Source organism: Andrographis paniculata, unplaced genomic scaffold (genome assembly GCF_009805555.1).
Source record: "Andrographis paniculata isolate CXL003 unplaced genomic scaffold, ASM980555v1 Contig71END, whole genome shotgun sequence".
NCBI lineage: Eukaryota > Viridiplantae > Streptophyta > Magnoliopsida > Lamiales > Acanthaceae > Andrographis > Andrographis paniculata.
In genome coordinates, this window is record NW_026137608.1 from 4984570 (window position 1) to 5007223 (window position 22654).

The 22654-nt window shown below is 31.7% G+C and overlaps 2 protein-coding genes across 4 annotated transcripts; both read right to left on the bottom strand.

The window, feature by feature from the left end:
• Positions 1-2713: 2713 nt before the first annotated feature.
• Positions 2714-14746, bottom strand: LOC127264881 (uncharacterized). 2 transcript variants are annotated; one of them, XM_051294447.1, is made up of 15 exons: positions 14570-14746; positions 14172-14345; positions 13325-13376; positions 13122-13229; positions 9956-10040; positions 9086-9140; positions 8575-8970; positions 7415-7474; positions 6282-6380; positions 6064-6174; positions 5421-5492; positions 5219-5335; positions 4979-5128; positions 3635-3735; positions 2714-3314 (listed from the first exon to the last, which is right to left on the bottom strand). In XM_051294447.1, the coding sequence occupies exons 1-15, from the start codon at positions 14630-14632 to the stop codon at positions 2984-2986; spliced, it is 1974 nt and encodes a 657-aa protein (XP_051150404.1). In that variant the 5' UTR covers positions 14633-14746; the 3' UTR covers positions 2714-2983. The 2 variants fall into 2 exon arrangements, with proteins under 2 accessions (XP_051150404.1, XP_051150405.1); XM_051294448.1 differs by lacking the exon at positions 14570-14746 and adding an exon at positions 14430-14558.
• Positions 14747-16736: 1990 nt separating this feature from the next.
• On the bottom strand, positions 16737-21871 carry LOC127265100 (uncharacterized). 2 transcript variants are annotated; one of them, XM_051294786.1, is made up of 5 exons: positions 21714-21871; positions 21272-21404; positions 19002-19095; positions 17808-17888; positions 16737-17071 (listed from the first exon to the last, which is right to left on the bottom strand). In XM_051294786.1, the coding sequence occupies exons 1-5, from the start codon at positions 21745-21747 to the stop codon at positions 16937-16939; spliced, it is 477 nt and encodes a 158-aa protein (XP_051150743.1). In that variant the 5' UTR covers positions 21748-21871; the 3' UTR covers positions 16737-16936. The 2 variants fall into 2 exon arrangements, with proteins under 2 accessions (XP_051150743.1, XP_051150742.1); XM_051294785.1 differs by having other exon boundaries at positions 16737-17074.
• Positions 21872-22654: the final 783 nt, after the last annotated feature.

Consider the following 22654-nt stretch of genomic DNA (forward strand, 5'->3'; position numbering starts at 1 on the left):
ACTAAAAAATGATAACATCTGTAACTTTGTTTAGTAGATAAATGCCCTCATGAAATAAATAAATAGAAATAATGAGGATATAATCTTTAGTATAAAATCAATTTTTGATCTTAATATATTGACTCACCATTTTAGTTTTCCTGTCATTTAAATTTATGTTTATTTTCCTTTTTAGTTTGTCGTCGAAAAATATTCTCATTTCTTTTTTAAGTAAAAAATTATTCTATTTTTGTACTTTTTTTTTACTATAAATTGAAAAATTAACAATTATTACTCATTTTTATTAAAATATGTCCGATCAAATGAGCACACATTTGAATGACGGAGACAGTAATAATTTGCAAATATATTACTCCATCCGTCCCGTTAGAAGGGTGACGTTTGCTTTTTGCACGTAGATTTTTGAATATTAATATTATATTGGATTGTAGTAAAAAAAGACAAAAATACCGCTATTAGTACGATGTAATATAAAAGTAATGATATTTGTGTAATATATTGTAAGTTGAAAGGGTATTTATTATATTATGTAGGTAGTATAATTACTAAATTAGGAAATGATAACCTTCTTTTGGGACGGACGAAAATAAAAAATGGTAACCTTTAAATGGGACGGAGGGAGTACGAAAATTTTTAATAATTTGTAACACATTCAAAGATAGTTGTTGAACCAATTATTCAATCCCTTTATTTTAAACTATCATTTCGCAAAGTTCATACGATACGAAACTTCAAAGCGCATCGAATCCATTAAATTTTGCTTTCATAAAAGCTTGACATTAAAAGTAAGATAATAGAAACTACTCAAGAATACTACTATAACTGCTTATTTGTCGTATTTTCTTTTGACTCAGATACAATTTAAAGTCTGAATTTTTATTTAAATAGTATTTTTATTAAGAATTATATGAAGTAATTTTACTTTTCTAATAATATATTTTATTTTTTGTGTCATTCAAATAAAATTTTGTCGAAATCTATCACGAGATTTTAGCCTAATTAAACTTTGGATTCTCATCAAGAGTAAAGATTCTTGCATAGAATCAAGAAATGTGTGTAGTACAAATCCTTGTTATTATTATTTACTCCCTCTGTTTCAAAACTATAGTTTGGGTTGCGTTTGACATAAGATTTAAGGAATATTGATATTATATTGATAATAGGTAAAAAATATGGGTAAAAGAATTTTTTTCCCTTGTGAAATATTAGTGTAAAAAGTAGTGGCAATTGTACAATAGTAATGAAAAAGTAAAGGTAATTTTATAGTGATACAATTATTTATAGAAATGAGACTATTATTTTAAAACAGATAAAAATGATAAACAAGAGTATTGTATTGAGACGGAGATAGTAGTTTCTATGATTAGATCAAAGAAGGGCTTTTTTAAGGCATGCAAAAAACTTGTCCAAATTTATCAAAACTTTTGGAGGGATGTTGTGAGACTTTTGTGTAGCGTTTTTTCATGAGAATATTCCTATGATATGACCAACCAATTAAATAATTTTTGTTATTAGTTAGGGTTTGTTCATTCAGTATATTTATCCTCTAATAATTAAATAATTTTGAGGTAAAATAATGCAATATTTACTTTATTAATGAGTGAATAATTATGCATAATGTAGCTATTATTGTATTTAACTTTAATTAATAACGAGTTTTATTTAATTTAAATAAAATAATACTCCGACTTTAAGAGTCTCATTTACTTTTTGCGTTTTGATATTTTAATATTAATTGTTATATAAAAATGTAATAGAAATTAAGAGAAAATTGCAAAATACTTCCATTAGTGTCTTATAATACTAATAGAATGACATTTGTAAATGAAAAATTATATAAATATAAAGATATTTTTAATATCAAGTACAATGACGCAAAAGGTAAATGTGGGAGTATCGGTCGCTGAATAAACACACACCACATATTGTTTGTTTGAAAATTTAGGTTTTATATTTAGTTTTAAATGATAAATTCTGAATTTAAATAATTATTTGATATGATATAAATAAATATTAATATTTCCTATGTTCCATAACAAAGTATCTAATTTTATATAAATGTCTGTTCACTCAACATTTTTTAATGAAACAATTCCTCATAAATATTATTAAAAAATACAAATATACACACATTAATATAATATACTCCCCTCGTCTGCCTCTAAAAATCACATTTACTTTTTACAATGACTATGTTTTGATATAATAATTAATATTCAAATATGAAGACGCGAGTAAAAATATATCTAAACATAATATTAAATAAATAAAATTTGAACTAGCCCCAATTTAGAGAAGCCAAATAGCTTATTATTACTATTTTTATTAGAGAAAAAAAATACTAATATGCTGCTCATATAATTAATATCCATTTTCAATATATGAAAATTGATATATATACACAAATATATCTTTATCTCAAATATAATACCATTAAAACAACCACCGATGAGAGGAAACATTTATTTTATTTTTTTCCATATAGGTTCAAATCAAAAGGCCAAAATAAGGAGTAAAATGTATTGAAACATCGTACTAATGGAATTGTCACGGGAAGTATTTGTCATATACACACATAACTAATAAATAATTAAAAATATATATTCTTAAAAATAATCATTTTACAACAATTAATTAGTTTAAATATAATTTATAATTTATAATGAAAAAAAAAAAAAAAAAAACATGATTAAAAAATTTTCACAAAAAGGAATGAAACAAGAAATATACGACGGGACTCAAAATAGCAAGCATGCCCGGAGGAACTAAACACTAAAAACATCAATTTCAATCTTCAATACTGAGAGGAAAAGATACGACAAGGTCATGATGATGCATAATACTTCACTTCAACCAAACTAGACAAAATTTATTTTGACAAATTCAAATTCATGGAATATGTATATCTATAATATTTGGAACTTTACTTACAGTAGCAAAAGGATCGTCGTCTTCAACAATTTCCATCTGAATTCCGATGGTCCTATAGAACATCATCTTCCAACTGAGGGTACGCGGAAGAATCATCCTCGATTGGGAGTGAAGGAGGCGTACCAGGAGGAATACAAGCTGCGCCATTCTCGCCAGCGCAAATACACAGGGCTTCGGCTTCTCTCAGAGTTGCGTTCAGGTCAATGTGACCGCTCAGCTCATTGATAAATTTTAGGAGCGTGTCGAAATCCATCTTTTCCTGAATAATCTTATTGCGGTGCTTCTTGAGGATTGCAACACAGACATAAAGGTGTAGATGCTCGCTCAAATAGTGAGTCCATAGAACTTCCCACAAGCGCATTGTCGCCTCATACTCAAATTCCCTATAAAACAGATGTAGTAACGAGTTCAGACGACTTGCAAGAAAACACAAGGCTTGTCATAAATGTTGTCCTAGCAGTTGATAGTTATCATATATAACAAGAATTGAGGTAATATTAAATGACTTAGAATTTGGAACATCCATCGATATATAGTTCTCATTACTAAGCAGCCCATAAGAACATAGTTTGGAGCATCATCGAGGAACTAACGGTTTTAGGTGTGGATGTCATATGTTTTGATTGATAATTAATGAAAGGTTTACGAACAGCATGGCGAATAGAGCACATAAAAACCAGACACAGTATTCACTCTTTCTTACCTCTTAAACTGTATCAGAATCCAGCGGAAGCAAAAGAAATAGTTCAAGCAATCATTCTGCATAAAGTAGTTGTGCAATGGATTGTCTAACAGCTCAACAAGCTGCACCCATAAAGCAAAAGATTGATCAGACAAGTGCAACAATGGATTTCGCTTACTTTAATCTCACTAGGAACATGAGTTTTACCTAAAAAGTCTAGAGTGAGACTAGCAAGACTGAAAGATACACATACAGCTACTAGATATCCAGAAAATAAGAAACACGGTGAAACCCCACATGTTTCCTTCTAAAAGATCATTTATGACTTCCCTATAATCTATAAGCTCAACTAAACAAATATAATAAGTTGTGTAACTTCTCAACATCTGACATGCATTATAGATTAAACTGCAAAATCTTGAAAAAGAAAAAACATCGACTATCTTGGTGAACCTTAGCGAGCTATATATCTGAAACTTCCAGGATAGGGCTTGACTGTGACCTCAGTATTTTTGTTTCAGGTACGTAAATTTAGATCTCCACTACGGGTGTGTTTGTTTGGGGGATTTAATTAGATTTCTACTATTCATCCAATTTTTTCCCCCCAAAAACATCAAATAAAACACCTATTTTTCATTTTTTATATTATACTAAAAATCAATTTTACATTCAAAACATCACATCAACACCTATTTATATCACATCATACAACTATTCAAATTCAAAATTTTTACTATTCAAATCCCAACTCAAAATCCAAATCCCCAAACAAACACACCCTACAAGGATGGGAATGATTTTTTTAAGGAAATAAGACAAGTCAAATTCTCAAAATCATCTTCCAAAACCTTTGTAAGGTTAAATTTTTTTTCCTTTATTTTACGTTATATGTTCTCTTTCCCAAGGGAAACAACGTTATGGAAGATGTTTGAGAATTTGGCTTAAGTCATTTATATCATTTTCATTTCTGTAATAAGACTATTCAAATTCTCAAAACCGCCTTCCAAACCTTCATAAAATCAAAACATACTTTAGCATAACAATCTTATCTCAGTAAAAAGAATTATATGAATATTTACAGAAATAATAATGATTAAAGAAAGAGTAAGCCGAATTCTCAAACATCTTCCATAACCTTATTTCCCTTAAATATATAGGATATATTGCAAATAAAGAAATCAACCTGGATAATTAAGGGCATAATTTCTTTATTGTGACACTAAGTAACTTCACAGCATGGGTATAAAAACACTTAAATATCTCACCATATAATAAAATAAAAATAAACAAAATGCGTAGAAGCCTAGTAGGCACGTACACAAGAGAGAGAGGGAGAGAGAGAGAGAGAGATAGAATGAGAGAGACCTTCGACAATGCAAAAAGTTGAGAGTGCATCCCACTCTGGTCACGGTTGAAATTAGGTCCAAGCCGGTCCATAAGATGAACAAAGCACCAAAAAGATTCTGATTCATCTCTCATTACATATAAAATAGGAGAAAGAAGATCACTCATGCCCTGAATGTCAAACATAAACAAAGTCATAAAAGTATGTGAAACAGTGCTGAAGTAAGGATTTTCACAAGTTGCAGAATTAGCATTGACTACCTGACAATACCCAAGATCGAAGTTGTAGAAAGAGTATGTCAACAGTATGTCGCGTAAAAGATATACATTAGGATTGTCATCCCCATCAAAGAATGACAGTGACCTGTCCGTCCTCACCTTGAAAAAGAACAAAGTGTCCTGATGAGAATCAAAGTCTAGCTAAACCATTGCTGTAGATGGAAAAAAAAAAATTGGAGCATACCACATCCTTATCTATAAGCCCTTTTCTCTCTCTGAATTTTGTAAATTTTCTTGCCTGCTCTGGTGAGATGCTCTGAATAGACAAGGAATGTAATATTATGTAAGAGAGGACAGAATCAATAGGATCAAATGACTGATGTCACCGCATTGAAGTTTATAATAGATGATTCCAAGACAAACTAGAGCACTCTGTTTTTTCAGATATGATCCATATTTGCTTCCTGTAAAATTTTATTATATTCTCAATAATGGAGGAATTTACACGACCCACCAGATAACTGTAACTATACACAGTTTAAATGGACCTAAACTGATCATAAGTGATGGACCTAATCTAAGCTCCCCCTCAAGCTAGAGTGTACAAATCATACAATTCAAGCTTGTTACATATGAACTCAGATCTAGAACCTCTTAACGGCTTTTGTGAATATTTGAGCAAGTTAATCATTTAAAGACACATTCGGTATCTTTACACTAGATAGAAATTCTCCCTGATGAAGTGACCACATATTTTAATAAGCTCCGTTCAATCATGAAACACTAGATCACATTCAGTATCTATACACTAGTAACATTTTCTCCCTGATGAAGTGACAACATATTTTAAAACTAATACCAGAAATCAACCAAGACTGATGACAAACCTGCCACTGCTTTTTTATAGTTTCATACTGTTCTCTCTTTACAGATATGAGGTATTCTCGCTCTGCATATGTGGAGTCATATGAGTGGTATCCTAGCAAGAATGTCCAAACCTGTAAATTGAAGGCAATGAGTCCCACAGGAATAAGTGAAAAATCAACAATCTCAAACTTCAAGTGTTCAACATATTGCATGAATCAAAATCTTCTCATATGCAAACCTCCTTCCGCAGAATATGCTCCACTCCTCCATAAAAGATTCTCTTTTTCAATTTTTCTGAGTCCATTATCCGGCCCTCAGCATCTAAGTAGTTATTCCACTGCCATTAAAAATTCAACTCAGGTAAACAAAATACAAAATATAATATTTAATTAAATATCTCCGAAGTCAAATGCAGCAGATGTTGGATTACATGTACATATAACTGCTTTGTAAATTGTATGTTTCCAATATGGCCTGGATAGGAAAACCAAGCACACATATTTCTTGGTTGTTTGAGTACAGAGTCATGAAACATATTTCTTTAGCATTAATTCCATGAGGACAATACATGGCGTTATTTCAGAAAAGAAAATGTCAGCCATTCAACCAAAACTGTGCCCCTAATTGAGAGAACCAGAATTGAGAAAAATAAGTGCATCAGCACACCAATTACACCTTTAAAAATGACGCCAGCAAAAGCGCATTCCCAAAATGTTGAAGCTACGTCACCTCTATCTAGATTTTATACTGTTCCAGGTACCACTTCATCCTCAGAATTTTCAACCAAAAAATACACTCTTTCCCTTTCCCGTTCAACGATCGTCTTTATAGATATATAAATATAGCATGTATATAGGCATAATTAACAATTGAAGGATCTTTACTGCAGGTTCAAGATAAAACGAAAATGGCAACGAACTGGTGCAAATTGGATCCCATTAAGAAACTAGAATGTTAATAAAATTAAATTTTAAAAATATCTGAAATTGTGTTTAATAAATAACAATTATCATAGTTAATCCATATCTAATACTAATATTATAAATATAAGAATATATTAGCACAGCCTATTAATATGAAATATTGATATGTTAAAAGAAGCATTATAGAACAAAGTTCAAACAATACTGAAACAAACATTAGGTAAAAGTTTCGGATCAAGAATATAATGTCCTTTTGAGCGACTAGAACTAAAACTTCCACGACATCCTATACCTTCAGGAATAAGGTATAAATTAGTTCAACCTTGATATATTAGAGCTAACTAAACTATAGGAGTGGCATCATCATGAAAGGACAGAGAGAGAGACAAAAAGGTATGTTCAATTCAGTATAGAATTTCAGCACACATCATTAGACATAAACACTTACCTCTTCTTGCCCTAATGGTGGCTGCCGTGGTTTCCCCCACACAAGTGACAATTTATCCGTCTGCCAATGATCAAAGAAATGGTTTTGCAATTTACACAAATCATCAGAGAGTCAAGGAAACGATAAGTAATAGACATAATTTATCACAACAGAAAATTGTTATAAATTACCAATCACTTGCATAAGTTAACACATGAATGATGGGAGAAGAAAGTTCAAATAAATGAAGCCAGGCATCCAAGATAAAGAAGTTATTCTATGAAGGCTTGCCATCTGAAAATCACTGATAAAGGTTTGGTAAGAAAGTTTACTAACTGAAAAGTGAAAAATGATAGATGCCTTCCATGATATATATATTGAACTTACATCAAAATTTTAAGCCAAGATTGATTATCTCTAACACCAGAGGTTAGAGACATTCAGTTTTATGTTTCGTGTAACAAACATTCCATAATCAACATCCAAAAGGTGTTATAAAATTTGATCTCTTTCAAAGGTGTGGTATGACAACCTTCCCTTGTATTTTGGAGATATAATCAGCCTATAGCTAAGATGCAACATTTACAAACTTTGAGGAGACACTCCTGCACTACAACTTTAATCATAGACAAAATTTAATATTTCAAAGACATACTTGAAACAGTTTTGTTGGTTGACTCCCGTATGTGATAAATAAATAAATGATTGTGTATCCCTAACTGCTTAAACTTTTAGGTGAGACGGTTATTTACATTATCTAATATGATATCATAGTCATAAGTCTCGTGTTTGAGTCCTACCCTGATGCGTATCTCTAACAGCTTAAATTTTTAGGTGAGATGGTCATTTACATCATCTAACAAGTTTGTCATCCAATCGCATATTTAACTATTTCCTCCCCTTAACCAATTATTATACACAAAAAATAATAAAAAACAAAAAACATTTCTCAAGGGGGTTTGACCTACTATATCTCTCCTTAAAACAAATATAATGAGACTTCGTTTCAAATCTTTATTGTTTCTAATTTGGAATATCCTAAAAATCTGCAAATGTCTTTATTTGCGGAATATTTCCTCTTTTATCCTTTATAAAATTTATAAAAATATTACAAACCAAAAAAAAAATGCAAAATAGTTCAAAACCTATCTAAATTGTAATGGAAGGAAAAAAGATAATACCTCTACTGGATCAGGTATTGCAGGAACCTCATCAGCGACTTTTTGAGAATCTGTTGATGGTTTGTCATGGTATGCCTCTGACCACTGACCATGCTTTCTCCCTTCAATAGGAGGAAACCCATCGATACTATTGTCCCGGAAGAGCTGGGAAGTTGTTTCACGAGCAAATCTAGTAACAAGTGAGAATTTCTCCAAAACTTGAATTGAAATATCCCGAGCAGGATCATGATGTTTTTGTCTTGGCTTCTGCTTGCCATTTTGCTGAAAACTGGTCACTCTTTTATCAGATTCACCCATTTCTTGTTCAGCAGTGGAAGATGATTCAGTAGTCGCAACAGGGGAAGGAACTTTCGAGACTGAAACAGCCCTAGGAAGCTCCAAGGAAGACAGTGTTCTCTGAATGAAATATGTCAGATATTAAAGGTAGATTAGCTATGCGTGGACAGTTACACACCAAATTCTGATGCTCCTAATACAACTTACAGCAAATTGAAACTAATCTACAACAGACCTGGAGAGGATCTTCAAAATCATTCACAAGAAAGACATTTGCATCTTCTGTCGATCTGGAAATATAGAAACAGTTGTCAATATATAAATATATAATATCAACTCACACTGATTTCACAAAGACTTAAGGTGAAAATAGCATCAAAACCCAGTTTTTCCATGCATCACACAGCTAAATCCTGAAAAACCTCGGAACTTCAACAAAAGAGAAGTGTACATTCAACAAATGTAGAATGAAAGAAAGATGTGGCTCAGTCAAATTGATTTCACCAAAAAAAACATGGGAAAGGCAGCATGTTATCACAAATTCACAATTTTAATATAAAGAGAAAGAGCAGGGCACCAAATCAACTATTACACTGCATTTAATACCCAGGTGTGGTAACTGCAGAAAATAAGATTTCTTTCTTCAATAACCTATGTTCTAGGAAAATTTTACAGAGCTAGTTTTCAGTTCCATAGATTGTAAAGGGAGAGCACATCTTACATTCATCTAAGACTCGTAAGTTCTTTATTAAACAAGGTCAAGAGCAAGAATTGAATCTGCAACCTAACACTTAATCACTCATTCTTCCAATATTTCAGGGTAACAGATATCATTTATTTTAAGCTGAAGATTACAAGGCAAGGGGGAAAGTGAAAATAAGTACTGGTATGGTCCCTAGGCAATTAAAAAAGTGCAAGAATTAGAGACCATCCAAACACTACTTCAAAAGTCCATAGAAAGTTGTGACACATGATTCCGAACAGCTCCAAGCTACAATGCATTGATAAACAGTTTGTAATTATGGGTAAACAACATGCTTTTTTAACTTGCAGCATAAGAATATAATTTGAGTAAAAAGAATCTACTAATATGGTAACCACATACCTCACAAGAAAAACATGCTGCTTGATGGTGGCAAGAAATTCTCTAACTCCTCCATTGTAGAAATAAAGAGGAGGGAATGCAAGTCCTAAAAGTTACCAAGGTGTAAGTTTATTTCAATAAAAATTCTCATCTAACAACAAAAAAGGAATTGTATGCACTGAATGCCACAAGAGAAAGAGCAAAGAATCCTGAAACTGAACCCTACTAAGCATAGCATGAAATGGTATACAAGCATACAAGTGCCTAATAAAATATTAGTTGTCAAAGTGAGAGTTAATAGATAAGACATTCAAACTTCTTATCCAGTCGGAGTAAGAACATTACATCGACCCTACATCACTCTTAATGAATGAAGCCTTGCCACAGGATAGGAATTAGGCTTAGAAAGAACAAAAAATGAAATGGAATTATTTCAAGTATATTTTACATTTTTACTTGAGTCAGAAAGTAGAAGAAAAGAGCATGAAGCATTGTATAGAGTAGAATTAATAAAATTTAATAAAAACAGATAAATTTACAGATCCAAGATATCCAATTATGCTAAACCCCAAAACATCAATTCAAATTTCAAAGCGCATTCAGAACATATAATAATCATGTGATTAAAGTTGAATGCCTCCAACCGTTGGCAACAGTACTAACTTTTTAATTTACTTGTTGTATCCTATCACAGAAAGCAACTTGGCAAGTATTCATAAAGTTTCCTCAAGTATGTCTCGTATTCAACATCCAGTAGTATACTATATATGTGTGTATATATATTGTAAAGTAAATGAGCCATTTAAAACCCAAACCAACCCACATAGAATATATTACATATGACCTCTCGGACCCATCAAACCCATGATTACCAACAGTTAAAAGAGTGACAAAACCGTACACAATTTGGTGCACACGATGTCAAACTTCAGTCAAAATTATATGAAAACATGTTCACAAAATAATACATGGACAAATTGACAATAATAAATAAATTTCAAATGATATATTTAACAAAATAACAAAAACAAGCAGTCATTCCATTACATAAAATTAGCTTATGATAAATCATTTTCACATCGCCATATCACACATTTTAAATACTAATAAATAACTAAATTAACATGATTAGATTCTGTTTTTATTTGGGGAAAAAAGAATAAAAAATAAAGAAAAGTAAAATAATATATTGATACTGCCTAGCACAAGAATTGGATATTAGAAACAAGAATTATAAAGGAAAATCAAATAAATTAACACTTCATAGAAGAGGCATAAATGAAATTGTTTGAAAATACACCCAACAGAACACTCATTTTGCATGTAAGAATTCAACAATAAACAAAGAAATAAAAAGAAATCTCTATCATAGTTAACTTACACCACATTTCCACCAAACTATTAAAATTCCCACGACATATAAACCAAAAATTAGGCAACAAATTATAATTCTGTATGGGAAATAGAACATTAGGAGGAACACATTTACTCAATTTGAACACCACACGTCCCAAGTTCAAGATAGAAGGTGATAATCATGATGACTAAAAACATCATCACACTATAAAGAGCAACACCAACAGTGATAGACAATTTGTTCTACTTCATAGCACAATCCATGACTTTCTGGCACAACTATCATCTTTGATGACTAAGAATTGCCTCAGACCATGAGGAAATACCAGAAAATGTGTTCAATTGAAACAACCAAACCCAATACTCCATCGAAAAACCTAAGTACTGTGTTTACTTGTGTTTTTGTTAACATATTCACACTATACAATCTACAATGTGTTCCAAATATCCATCCAAAAAACACCACATCTGTCATCCGATTCTCTGACAGTACTGTCTGTCACACAAACTATACTACTTCAAGTATAGTCCAAGTCGAATGCCTAGCCAGAGAAACAAAATTAATACACAATAATGGTAGGCAAAGGATCCATCTCATGCATATTAATCATCCTAATAGTACTTCACTTACTCACAAGTCAGAAGCTGACAATATTACTCCAATTTATAAGTTGTAACTAAAGGCAACTCACCAAAAATCAATGTTAAGTATTCGAGATGTTAGTGAGCCTAAATAAGTGGTGCTTTCCATTTTGATCTCATGTGTTTATTACTTGAACTCAGTTTGTGTTCATGCAATAAGAGAATCAACTGAGAATGTTACTTGAGCTCACTAAACAATTTTTTAGTTTGAGCTCTGGCTGTTACAACTTTGAAGTATTTGGTTCAGCTCAATTTCAAACGTGGTTCAGCTTGGTTTATTAACCAATATACAATTATTTACAAGTTATTAATTAAGGATTTTCATTTTTAACTAAGGAAAATCTTGAATCTACGGGTGTTTTGCTTTGTGTTTCTATTTACCTATGTTTTTATCATACAATCTTTTATGTTCCTCCAAATACATCATATTGAATGTTCATGAACAATGCTGAAACTTGTTCACAAGCGTAGTGAGCTAAAGCTCGTGTTTGAGCTTGTACTTGTAAATGGCACGGCTGTTGCACCATTTCTTCCAGTCAAGCATGCCTCATCAAGAGGTACTACGGTGCTATTAATTATATATATGTGTGTGTGTGTGTGTTTTTATGTATATATTGTGCAAATATATTAGAGACAGAACCCTAAAATATGCCTTAAAATGTTCTACTTCTCTTACTTCCTTACCACTACTTCTGCATAAAACCCTCTACTTCTACTGCTTCTACCTAAAGTCCTTCCATAAGCTCAGCCACTCTATCTTCAGTTTCACCAATCACTGCACTACTACTTATCACGGGCCTTCACACTGTCGCGAGGTGAAGCACTTTTTTATATATTTATCTATTTATCAACCTCAAATATTTATTTTCAGTAAATAGAAGATATTTTATCTTTGTCAGATGAGGTTGTGCTTGCATGATAATGTTTTTTTGATAAAAATGTGCTATACAGATTGTGCTTATATATGCATGTCAATTACATGGTCGAACATGGCTTACTTAACTTATCAAATGAGATTTTATCAAATTTTAATGAACCAAAACTAACCGAGTTCACATGGATTTCGTTTATCATACAGATCTAGAGATTTATGTAACTAACAATTGGTATAGAACAAAAAGAAACAAAAGATGCTATGTAGACAAAAGAACACTTCCAAATTCAAATCACTGGTCGATAATACGCGTACCTGATGACATAACTACAATGATATATTGCCAGCCTAGTGTTGGAGTGTGTCTGCGTATTGACCGGATTTCTGAAAATGGCACAGCCCGAATGGTATATAGATTTTTATCTGCACAAATAAAGGGGAAATAACCAAGTAATATGTATGATGCTGATGACATGTTTTTGTATACAATACATAAAAAAATACAATTTTGGCCTAACCTTTCTCCGACAACCTTGCACTTGAACTTTGTCCTTTGTATGGAATCCATGTCTAAATCGAAATACAAATGCAAAAGGTTAAAATTTCAAATATCCTAGCAATCCCTAAAAACATGTTACTTTATCTTCTTGTAACCCTCATGTGGCTTGGACGTAAAATTTAACAAGAAAATTCAAGAATAATAGTGGAACAATATGATACTCCATCCGTCATCTAAACGTGTGTTCATATTTTTGGATATAGGTTTTAATGTAAATGTATACTTTTTGTCTTTTATAGTAAAAAATACAAAAAATGATATTCCTTTCGCCATCTAAATCTATGTTCATTTTACTTTTTGAATTGTCATAAACAATATATATATAAACTCAATTCTTTTTTAGTAAAAAAATATTTTGTACTTTTTTACTATAAAAAACAAAAAGTAACAATTAATATCCATTTTTATTATAACTTGTGCTCAACCATTTGAGTACATATTTGAATGATGGAGGCAGTATGATTTTTTACTTAAAATCTAAACCAAACATTTTTTTATTGACAGCCTGAAAGAAAAAGAAAAAGTATAGAGGTAGTATAATAAAAGGTGATGTCTTCCATCAAAATCAACCAATACAGTTTTTTTTCGAATTCTCATGTCAAAACACTTCTTAAAAGTGAGACACATTTTGATTCTGACTACACTAATCCAGCAACTATTACATAAGATTCAGTAACATTAACCTAAAATCAAAAAGGCTCATACTATTCTACAATAGTCAAGACAGATGCTCTATAACATGAAATCAAAAACCACAACAGCATCACTAAGTCCCTCATAGATAAAGATAAACACAAAAGTAGTACCATTAGAAGAGCATTCCCTTGCTTAAACAACTTCAACCGACCACTAATTCTCTCAGATGCGTACTGCGTCGGATGTATTGCCACGTTATCCTTCAGGTAAACTATCTCCAACCCCTCCGAATCGCTCGATGTGCTCCGTTTGCCGCTGTCGCACCGCATCATGCTGGCAGAGCCCTAGCATAACCAAAAGTTCGGTTTCACCGACAGAAACACCATTCAATTAATCAATAAATAAACGATGAAAAAAGTCATTTGTACACCAAAATCGTCAATCGAAACGCGATAAACAGCCACAAATTCAACTCCCGCATTAGCCGTCAAGTCACATAACGATCGGATTAACCAAGCATCAATTAAACAAGGGGAGCAAGCAGCAGCAATACACAAATCTAGAATACCTGTTGCATCGAGGCCGCGTAGTCGGCATCATCTGACAGATCATTAAGCTCCGGTTCGTGCATCTCTACGATTCCGTGCACGTCAGAGAGAGAGACAGAGAACGTGAAAATGTTTCCTTGGAGGCGAAGCAGAAAAGAGAAGGGGTTTTATTTTTATTTTTTATTTTCTTTATTTTTATTATTCTTTTGCCGATACAAAAATGAAAATAAACTAAAAACGAAATGAAACGCGTCACATAAATCGGGTCGGGTCGGGTCGGGTCGCATGCAAGTAGATGTATATTTATTATGACAGAAAATTTAAAGAATAATTGCATAGTACTTTTATTTTATTATAAATAATAGTCAAATATTGTACTCCATTATATAAGACTATAAGTAATCATAAAATATGATTTAATTATATAATGTTATTCAAATATAATTATAAAATATTTTAAATATTTTTTGATAAAACATTTATTTTACAATTTTTAAAAACAATTTCAACCCACTGTATTAAATTGGCTAAAGATCCTATGCTGAATAAAAATTTTCAGTTTAGAAAATTAATATTTAATTAATATCATTAATTTATAATAATAATATAATTATTTTAATTAAATTTCAATGCAGATCAGGTGTTTCTTTTTTATAAATTTGGAAAAAATTTGCTTTGAATTTGATATAAAAATAATATTTGATAGAATATTTTAGTTTTCAGTTCATAGTTCATTGCTCTTCATTTCTTTCTCAACTATTTCTTAAACTAGAATCACGTATGTGTGATTGTGGGTTTGAACTTGAATTTTTAAATAGTAAAAATATTAAATAACTATTTAATATAATATAAATAAAATTTAATATGATATTTTAAATATAAAATAAATTTATAATATAATATAAAAAAATAATTATTTGATTTGATATTTAAAAAAAATTAATTAATAAAAAATAAACCTCAATAATAAAAATTTGTAGTAAAACTACAGAAAGAACACAACTATTTTTCATTTTTTCCTCTGTAATATATATTCTAAATTATATATTTTTACAAAATTAATCTACATTATTATGTATATAGATAGATTTTGAATATTTGTATTATATAAAACTTTATTTTACTAAAAAAAAAATAAAAAATCATATATATTATTGATATATAATTTTAAAAACACTTAAAACACATATTTAAATCTATTTTACATCATAAATTAAATAAGTCTTATCACACCCAATTTCTACACAACCATTGGCCACACTAAATTTGAGAATTGGGGCTACAATTTGTTTGGGTGTTTGTTTTCACACATATCATGTCTCGATTATTCATTCTATACTAACATAACCCCAACTAACTAAAGTCTCTTTCACATTTAAATTATCAAATCTAAAACCTTTAACATTAGGGGTGCGAACTGTTCAGGTATTTGCAAATATATAGATATTTAATATTTAAACTGAACCGAACAAATACCCAAAATCGCAAACCGTGTCCAAAAAAATAAATTTGATTAATCGAATTTTTGGTTAACAAAAATATTTGCAATATTTGCAAATAATTCGAATCGAACCGAAATTTAAAAAATATATATTAAATAATAATTAAAATTCTAATTAAATAAAAATATTTACAAATATTTCAAATATTTAAACGGAAACCGAATCGAATATAATTATTAGTATAAATTTTTTAAAAAATAATAATATAAAAATATTCGGTTCGGTTAAAAAAAAATATCAAAAACCAAAACCGAACTGAACGAACAAATATCAAATATGCAATATTTGTATTCAAACCAAATTTGGTCGGTTAACCGAAAGTTCAGTTTAGTTCAACAATTCGACGATTCGGCTTGATCTTTTTGTCCATCCCTACTTAACATCACATACACAGTTCATATACAGTGACTTGCCTTACTGGTCTAATTTGCAAGCCATTCGGTGCAATAGAGGCTAATCCAGCTGAGTATCCCATATCATATTAAAAATATAAAATTAAAAAAAAAAATGTGAACTCGGAATCATGAGTTATGAGTTCAAAACTCCTCTTGATCTTGCCGGTCACACAAGATTTGTCCAGTGTGACTCGGCTAGGAGTTTACTCAGTGCTTTTTCCGTATCGGTAAGCAGTCAAGGCACGGCAGAATCAGATATGCTAATTGAATCTATTGGAGCACACAAAGCCTAAATGAAAAGGCAAGTCTTTTAAAAGTAAACAGTAAGTAGTGTACCTGTTTGTTATTCAAAGATGGAATGTGTATTCGACATCTTTCACGAGACGGAACAAAACACAGAACATTCGACTTATCTCACGATGCCCACCAAACAAATTGTAAACATGTATATTATGATACGAACGAGCAAGTGTTGAGATGTAAGAAAAGCTTACAAGGGGGCAGCTTCTTCTGCGTCGTTCTCAACTGGGACCTGAGGAAGATTGTTGCCACCTCTCAGCCGGGACGAGACATTGTCGATGGCAGAGTTGAGTTGGCTTATTTTCTCGTTCAAGGTCTGCCTGGTCTTCTGAATTTCGAAAAATGAAAATTAATCAAATCAAAACAAGAGTCTCCCCTAAGAGAGATACACCAAAATGTGTCCACTCAAATGGGAGGAGGGACTAGGGATGGCAATGGATTGGATCCAACCGGACCCGAGACCCGAATTCGATTGTACCCGGGCCAGACCATACCCAGATCCGAGATCCAAATTAGATTGTACCCGGACCCGACAATACTTGAATCCGACCCCAACAATACAAGACAAGATTTGATGGATCCGTCAGACCCGAAAAATCTTTTACAATTATTAAAATTTTATTTAAAATTAAACCCAAACTGGAACCCGACATATATTAAAATTTATATATTTTATTCAAAAATATTATAATAAAATAATAAAAAATAACTAAATTAAACTAAAAATATATTTTTAATATAATTTATATTATTAAAAATATTTTTTTCATATGTTAATTAATATATTAATCGGATTCATGATGGATCCAAATCCGGGTAGGGTCCACTTTTGGACTCAAGACCCGACAAAGGTAGACAACACCAGACCCAGACCCGGACCCGGACCAAATTTCCGAATAATTGGACCCGATCCAAATAAATGGGTCGGGTCCGGACTGGATCTACCCAATCCCATTGTCATCCCTAGGGGGGACAATTGCAGGAAGCTATGAAAAAATCACACACACATAACAACTACCGTCCAATAAAAGTCAGGTAGATATGTGAAGTATAACAATTACCTCTAATCCTTCATCGTAGTAAATTGGTCGCTTAGCCTTTCTAAATCCATATTCGTCTTCATTCAACAACGATCTTCTTATCTAATAATCCATCAAAAGCAAAGCAAATAATTAATATTTTCATTTGTCAAGTTGCATTTAGGCTTTTTAAGCAACCCGTTCCATTTCATTAAATAAATCATTCACTCCCTGTAAATTTTAAACCCTCAAAAGATTTTTTTCAGAAGCTTCCATTACAAGGATATCAATAACAAATGTTTTTCCTTCCATAGTACAAAGTTCGAACTTAACAGCTCAGTTAAAGAATTTTTTTCCTACCTATGTATGATAGAACTCGGAAATGAACGGAAGACCATACTAAACATGAAAACATTGTGAATTTGGATGCAATGTTTGCAATTTCAAAAGTTGCAAAGTAAGTCTTCGTTATGATTAGGTGTTTCGGAACTATTTTCTCTAATTTTCTGAGAACATGCTGTGGCATCATACATCACAATCCATCACAAATAACATTATAGAAAACAAGTTTGGTCCACAAATTGGAATATTACCTTAATCTACATATGATAGTGGATTTCCATTATGACTGTAAATGTTAAAACGCACTCACATTTTCATTATGATTACAAATATTATACATATTGGCATTTTCATTTGATTACAGCTGAGTTGGTTAATTATGAGCTGGTTAAGAAAACTAATATTGGCACAGAAAAGCTCGGTAATTAACAAACCAAAAGCAAGAAATTAAGGAAATAAAAAATAATAAACAATAATGTTATATATGAACCAACCGTAACATGGTTTTCATGGTAAAAGAAAGGGGTGAAGTTATTAGTCAACTTCAATTACTGTGTCAAGCTCCGACAATATATCATTCCCTTTTCATCTTGGAGCATCATAGTGTAAGTCCAGTACAAATTGATGATGCATTCTCCAAAAATAAATAAATAAAATTCTTTTCAGCAATAAAACTACCCCCATGTTCAGTTGAAGCAAGGGAAAACCAACACATCGTCATAAAAATAAAAAAAAAAACAAAAAAAAAAAACAAACACATATGTTGAAGTTTCACTCATCTCAAAAAATAAGATATAACGCAAAGTGATAAAAACCTAATGGCACAAAGGAGTATTAGAAGCAACAATAACAGGGATCGGACATAGCAATTGAGATTAAATTAATTTATACTACCTGTGGAGCAAATATATATGACAATGTTCCAAACAGTGCACCTCCTAAAAGGAAACCAGCTACAAAATCAGCACCATTTCCACTGTTACGCCCACTGCATGTATAGAGAAAACCCATTAATCCAACAAAATTTTATAAGTTCTGTTGGTAAACAAATAAATATTATATCTAAGTCATAGAGAACAAACTAATTACTTATATCACTTTGACAATTAGGTCACTAATAAATGGAAGAGTTAAAAAAATGTGACTATGAAACAGAAACAAAAAAAATATTTTGAAAAAGATAATGTTCTGCAATGATTAGTCTTAACATCAAGAAAAATACTGAAAGGCAAATGGAATGAAAAAACAACCACCTAGCCTCATGCAATCTAAAAAGGGAAGAAAAGATAAAAAGAAAGAAAGAAAAGAGATGTAGAAAGAGCAATGTGTGATTTAGAGACTTCTATAGTACCAATATCCACATTACTCAGAAACCTCAATATCAAATTGATGAGGCATCAAATTGAATGCAGGAAGCATTAGAGTGCCCGTCATAACTCGATCTTGTACATACAGTGATCAATATGGTAACCATACTGTGAACTTTAATTGCAGGAAATCTATCTAGTTCTGCACATTGTGTGTATCTCTCTAAGAACTCATCCTCCTACTACATGGCCCAGATTTCTTTAATTAATTAAGAAATTGAATCAACATCAATGCTTGAATCTATTTCACATAGACAATCATGGTAATATTCCTGAAGCACTTGTATGTGCTAGTTCAATCAGAACCACTTCACTTTCTTGACACTCCCAGAAACATGTAATAAAATTGAAAATGAACCAGCAATCTATCAAAACTGATGAGTGATGGCTTACGTGTGCAATTTCAAACTAGACAACCGTAAAAAGATTCCCCTTTAGAGATGCAATGGAAAAACATAAATAACAAGATATTCATCAATATTTTATGAGTACAATTCATATGAAGTTGGCAAGCTATCCTGGTGGAGGAAAACATCTTCTTATATTTCTACTGGAAAGGATAAAATCTTCAAACTTCGAATAGCATCAAGTTCAATTCAAGCCAGCCTCAAATTAGTTGGAATTTGGAAAATAAAAAGTTTGGTGATAAGTCTTCAAAGAATGAGAAGAAAAACAAGATGGAGAAGTCAGCCTTGACTTACTGAACACAAGATGAACGGTTGTTATAGATTCATTCCACAATCAATAAAAAATGGAAGGGTTATAATTAGGAAGCTTCAGTAATCAAGTACCACATGTTTCACCAATCCATCTGCTGAAATTGATCGTTCGTCTCAACAAGTTACCCAATAAGAAATTCCAAAATGAATTGGAAGCGATAAGATCAACACCAATTACTTGTATGATTACACTACTCTCAATATAAAGGGATGGAATTACTTCACAATGGGTGTCAAATGGTTCCAGGCTGTAGTAAATATAATTAATTATAGCCCCCTCCAGACACATTTTCTATAGCATAACCAATACAACAAATGTATTAAGATAGCATTAATTGTAATTACACAATAGTGACCATAGCAAATGAAGATTTTCATGGAGATGATATTATGCATATTAATGAGTGAATATGAGAACTTCTAAGGAAGAACTAAGGTACCATTAAGAGTATATTTTCTTTTATTTAAGATATACTGAGGTAGATTCTAAAACAATGTTTAATATGTGTTCAAGTGTGGTCTAAAGCTTATGTATAGTGAAACATCAACTCAATAAACTACGAAATCTCATAATCCTTCACTTATACCATTATAAATATATATATATATATACAGTTATAATTTATAATGTATTTTTATTTATCTATGGAATATCCACACTAACAATTTTTTCATTGTAGGAGTATTACTTAACGATGAAAAATGAATGTCATTTCATGTTACTCCATGCCAAACAGAACTGTGAACTTTCCATTTCCATTCCCATACCCATACACTAAACTTTCACCAAATTTTTTGATCCGATTTCCCTAATAAATATTGGCGACTCCTGAATAAACTTATTCACTGAATTCATTACACTTATATATGAATGCAAACAATTGAAATAACCTTGGAGAGCAAAGCTATTAGAAAATAACATATAATTTCCCAGAGATCTTTAATTTAGTTATGGTAAGGCCATAAACCTGCGACCGCTGCTTATAAACCTATTCCTTGCAAATTAGTGAACATTAACGAATGGCCTCCAGCCAACATAATAACGAATTCTTGACATAATGGAGAGCTGAGTTCATACTTGTATTGAGCTCGAATGGACATTTGGCGGTTGGTACGAGAAGAAGCTTTCCTCCGAACAAACAAAGGCTGCGTCAAGACGCAAGCGCCTGAGTTTGTAGATAAAACACTACGCGGCTTAATATGATTTCCTCCTGCAACAAAATCGAGAGAATTCTGAGCGACGCCATCGCCACATAACTAAACAGAAATGAACAGAATTAGGGTAATATCATCCAAACAGCTATTCAGTACCAAAATTGCAATTCGAATAACCTACTGCGTGAACAGAGTGAGATTAAGTATATTGAGCACGGATGATGGTCGGCGCGTGTGTGTTTGTGTTAAACGAGCATCGCAATTCATGTGTACATAGATATATATATATATATATATTTCAACAAGACGATGTATATCCTGGATGTGAGTAATGAATGATGCGAGCGCCATGGAAGAACTGTTACCGGAACAAGGAAGAGGAACTACGGCGGTGGCCATCGGAATTGGGGAACGGATGAACAGTTGAACAGGCGGGGAGTATCCGAGAGGCGAAGGCGTGTTCTCCAATGTGGTGATGTTTGGCTGTTATTCTTTACATTGCCTCTTTCGTAATAAAAAAATACTCATACATCAATCATTTTTTATTTTTATTTTTTTAAGTTTACAATATGATATTTTTTATTCTATTTAATTTATTTTTTTTTAAGTTTATAATATGATATGTTTTATTCTATTTAATTTTTTATAACATGCGATCCAACCTCCTTGTAATCATAAAATAAATGACATTAGACAATGATGGATTGATTACACTTGAATATGGAGGCATATGTGGTTTGATTAGGGATGTCTAACGGGGCGAGTTCGGTACGGATTCTGCAGGCTCCGAAATTTGCCCCGCTAGAAAATATTAGGCCTCGAGATCCGTCGCGCTCCCTTTCCACCCGGCCCCAGGATCCGCACCAACCCGGCAAACCCGCTTTTTTTAAAAATATATAATAATAAATATTTTTTAACAATCAAATACGAAAATAAATAGCATTAAAAATACAAAAAAAAAATCTAAAAATAATTAAATATTGATCCATAAAAATAAGATAAAAGTATATAAACACAATGCAAATATAAGAATTTAAAACATCAAATAGTCAATTCTAACATTTTTCAACGTAAAAGTCTTCATCTTCATCTAGCATTGTAGGAGGACAACTTTTTGATCTATCGGTCGATCCACTAGTACCTAATTAAAAAAATATATATACGTATTATTATATTATATTATTCTCAAGTAAAAAAATTAAAATAAAAAAATATCCGGGTTTCGGGTCCGGGTTGGAACGGATAACCTGCCCCGAACTCGGCCAAATTTAAAATTTCAAATCCACAACTCGCCCCAAAACATATT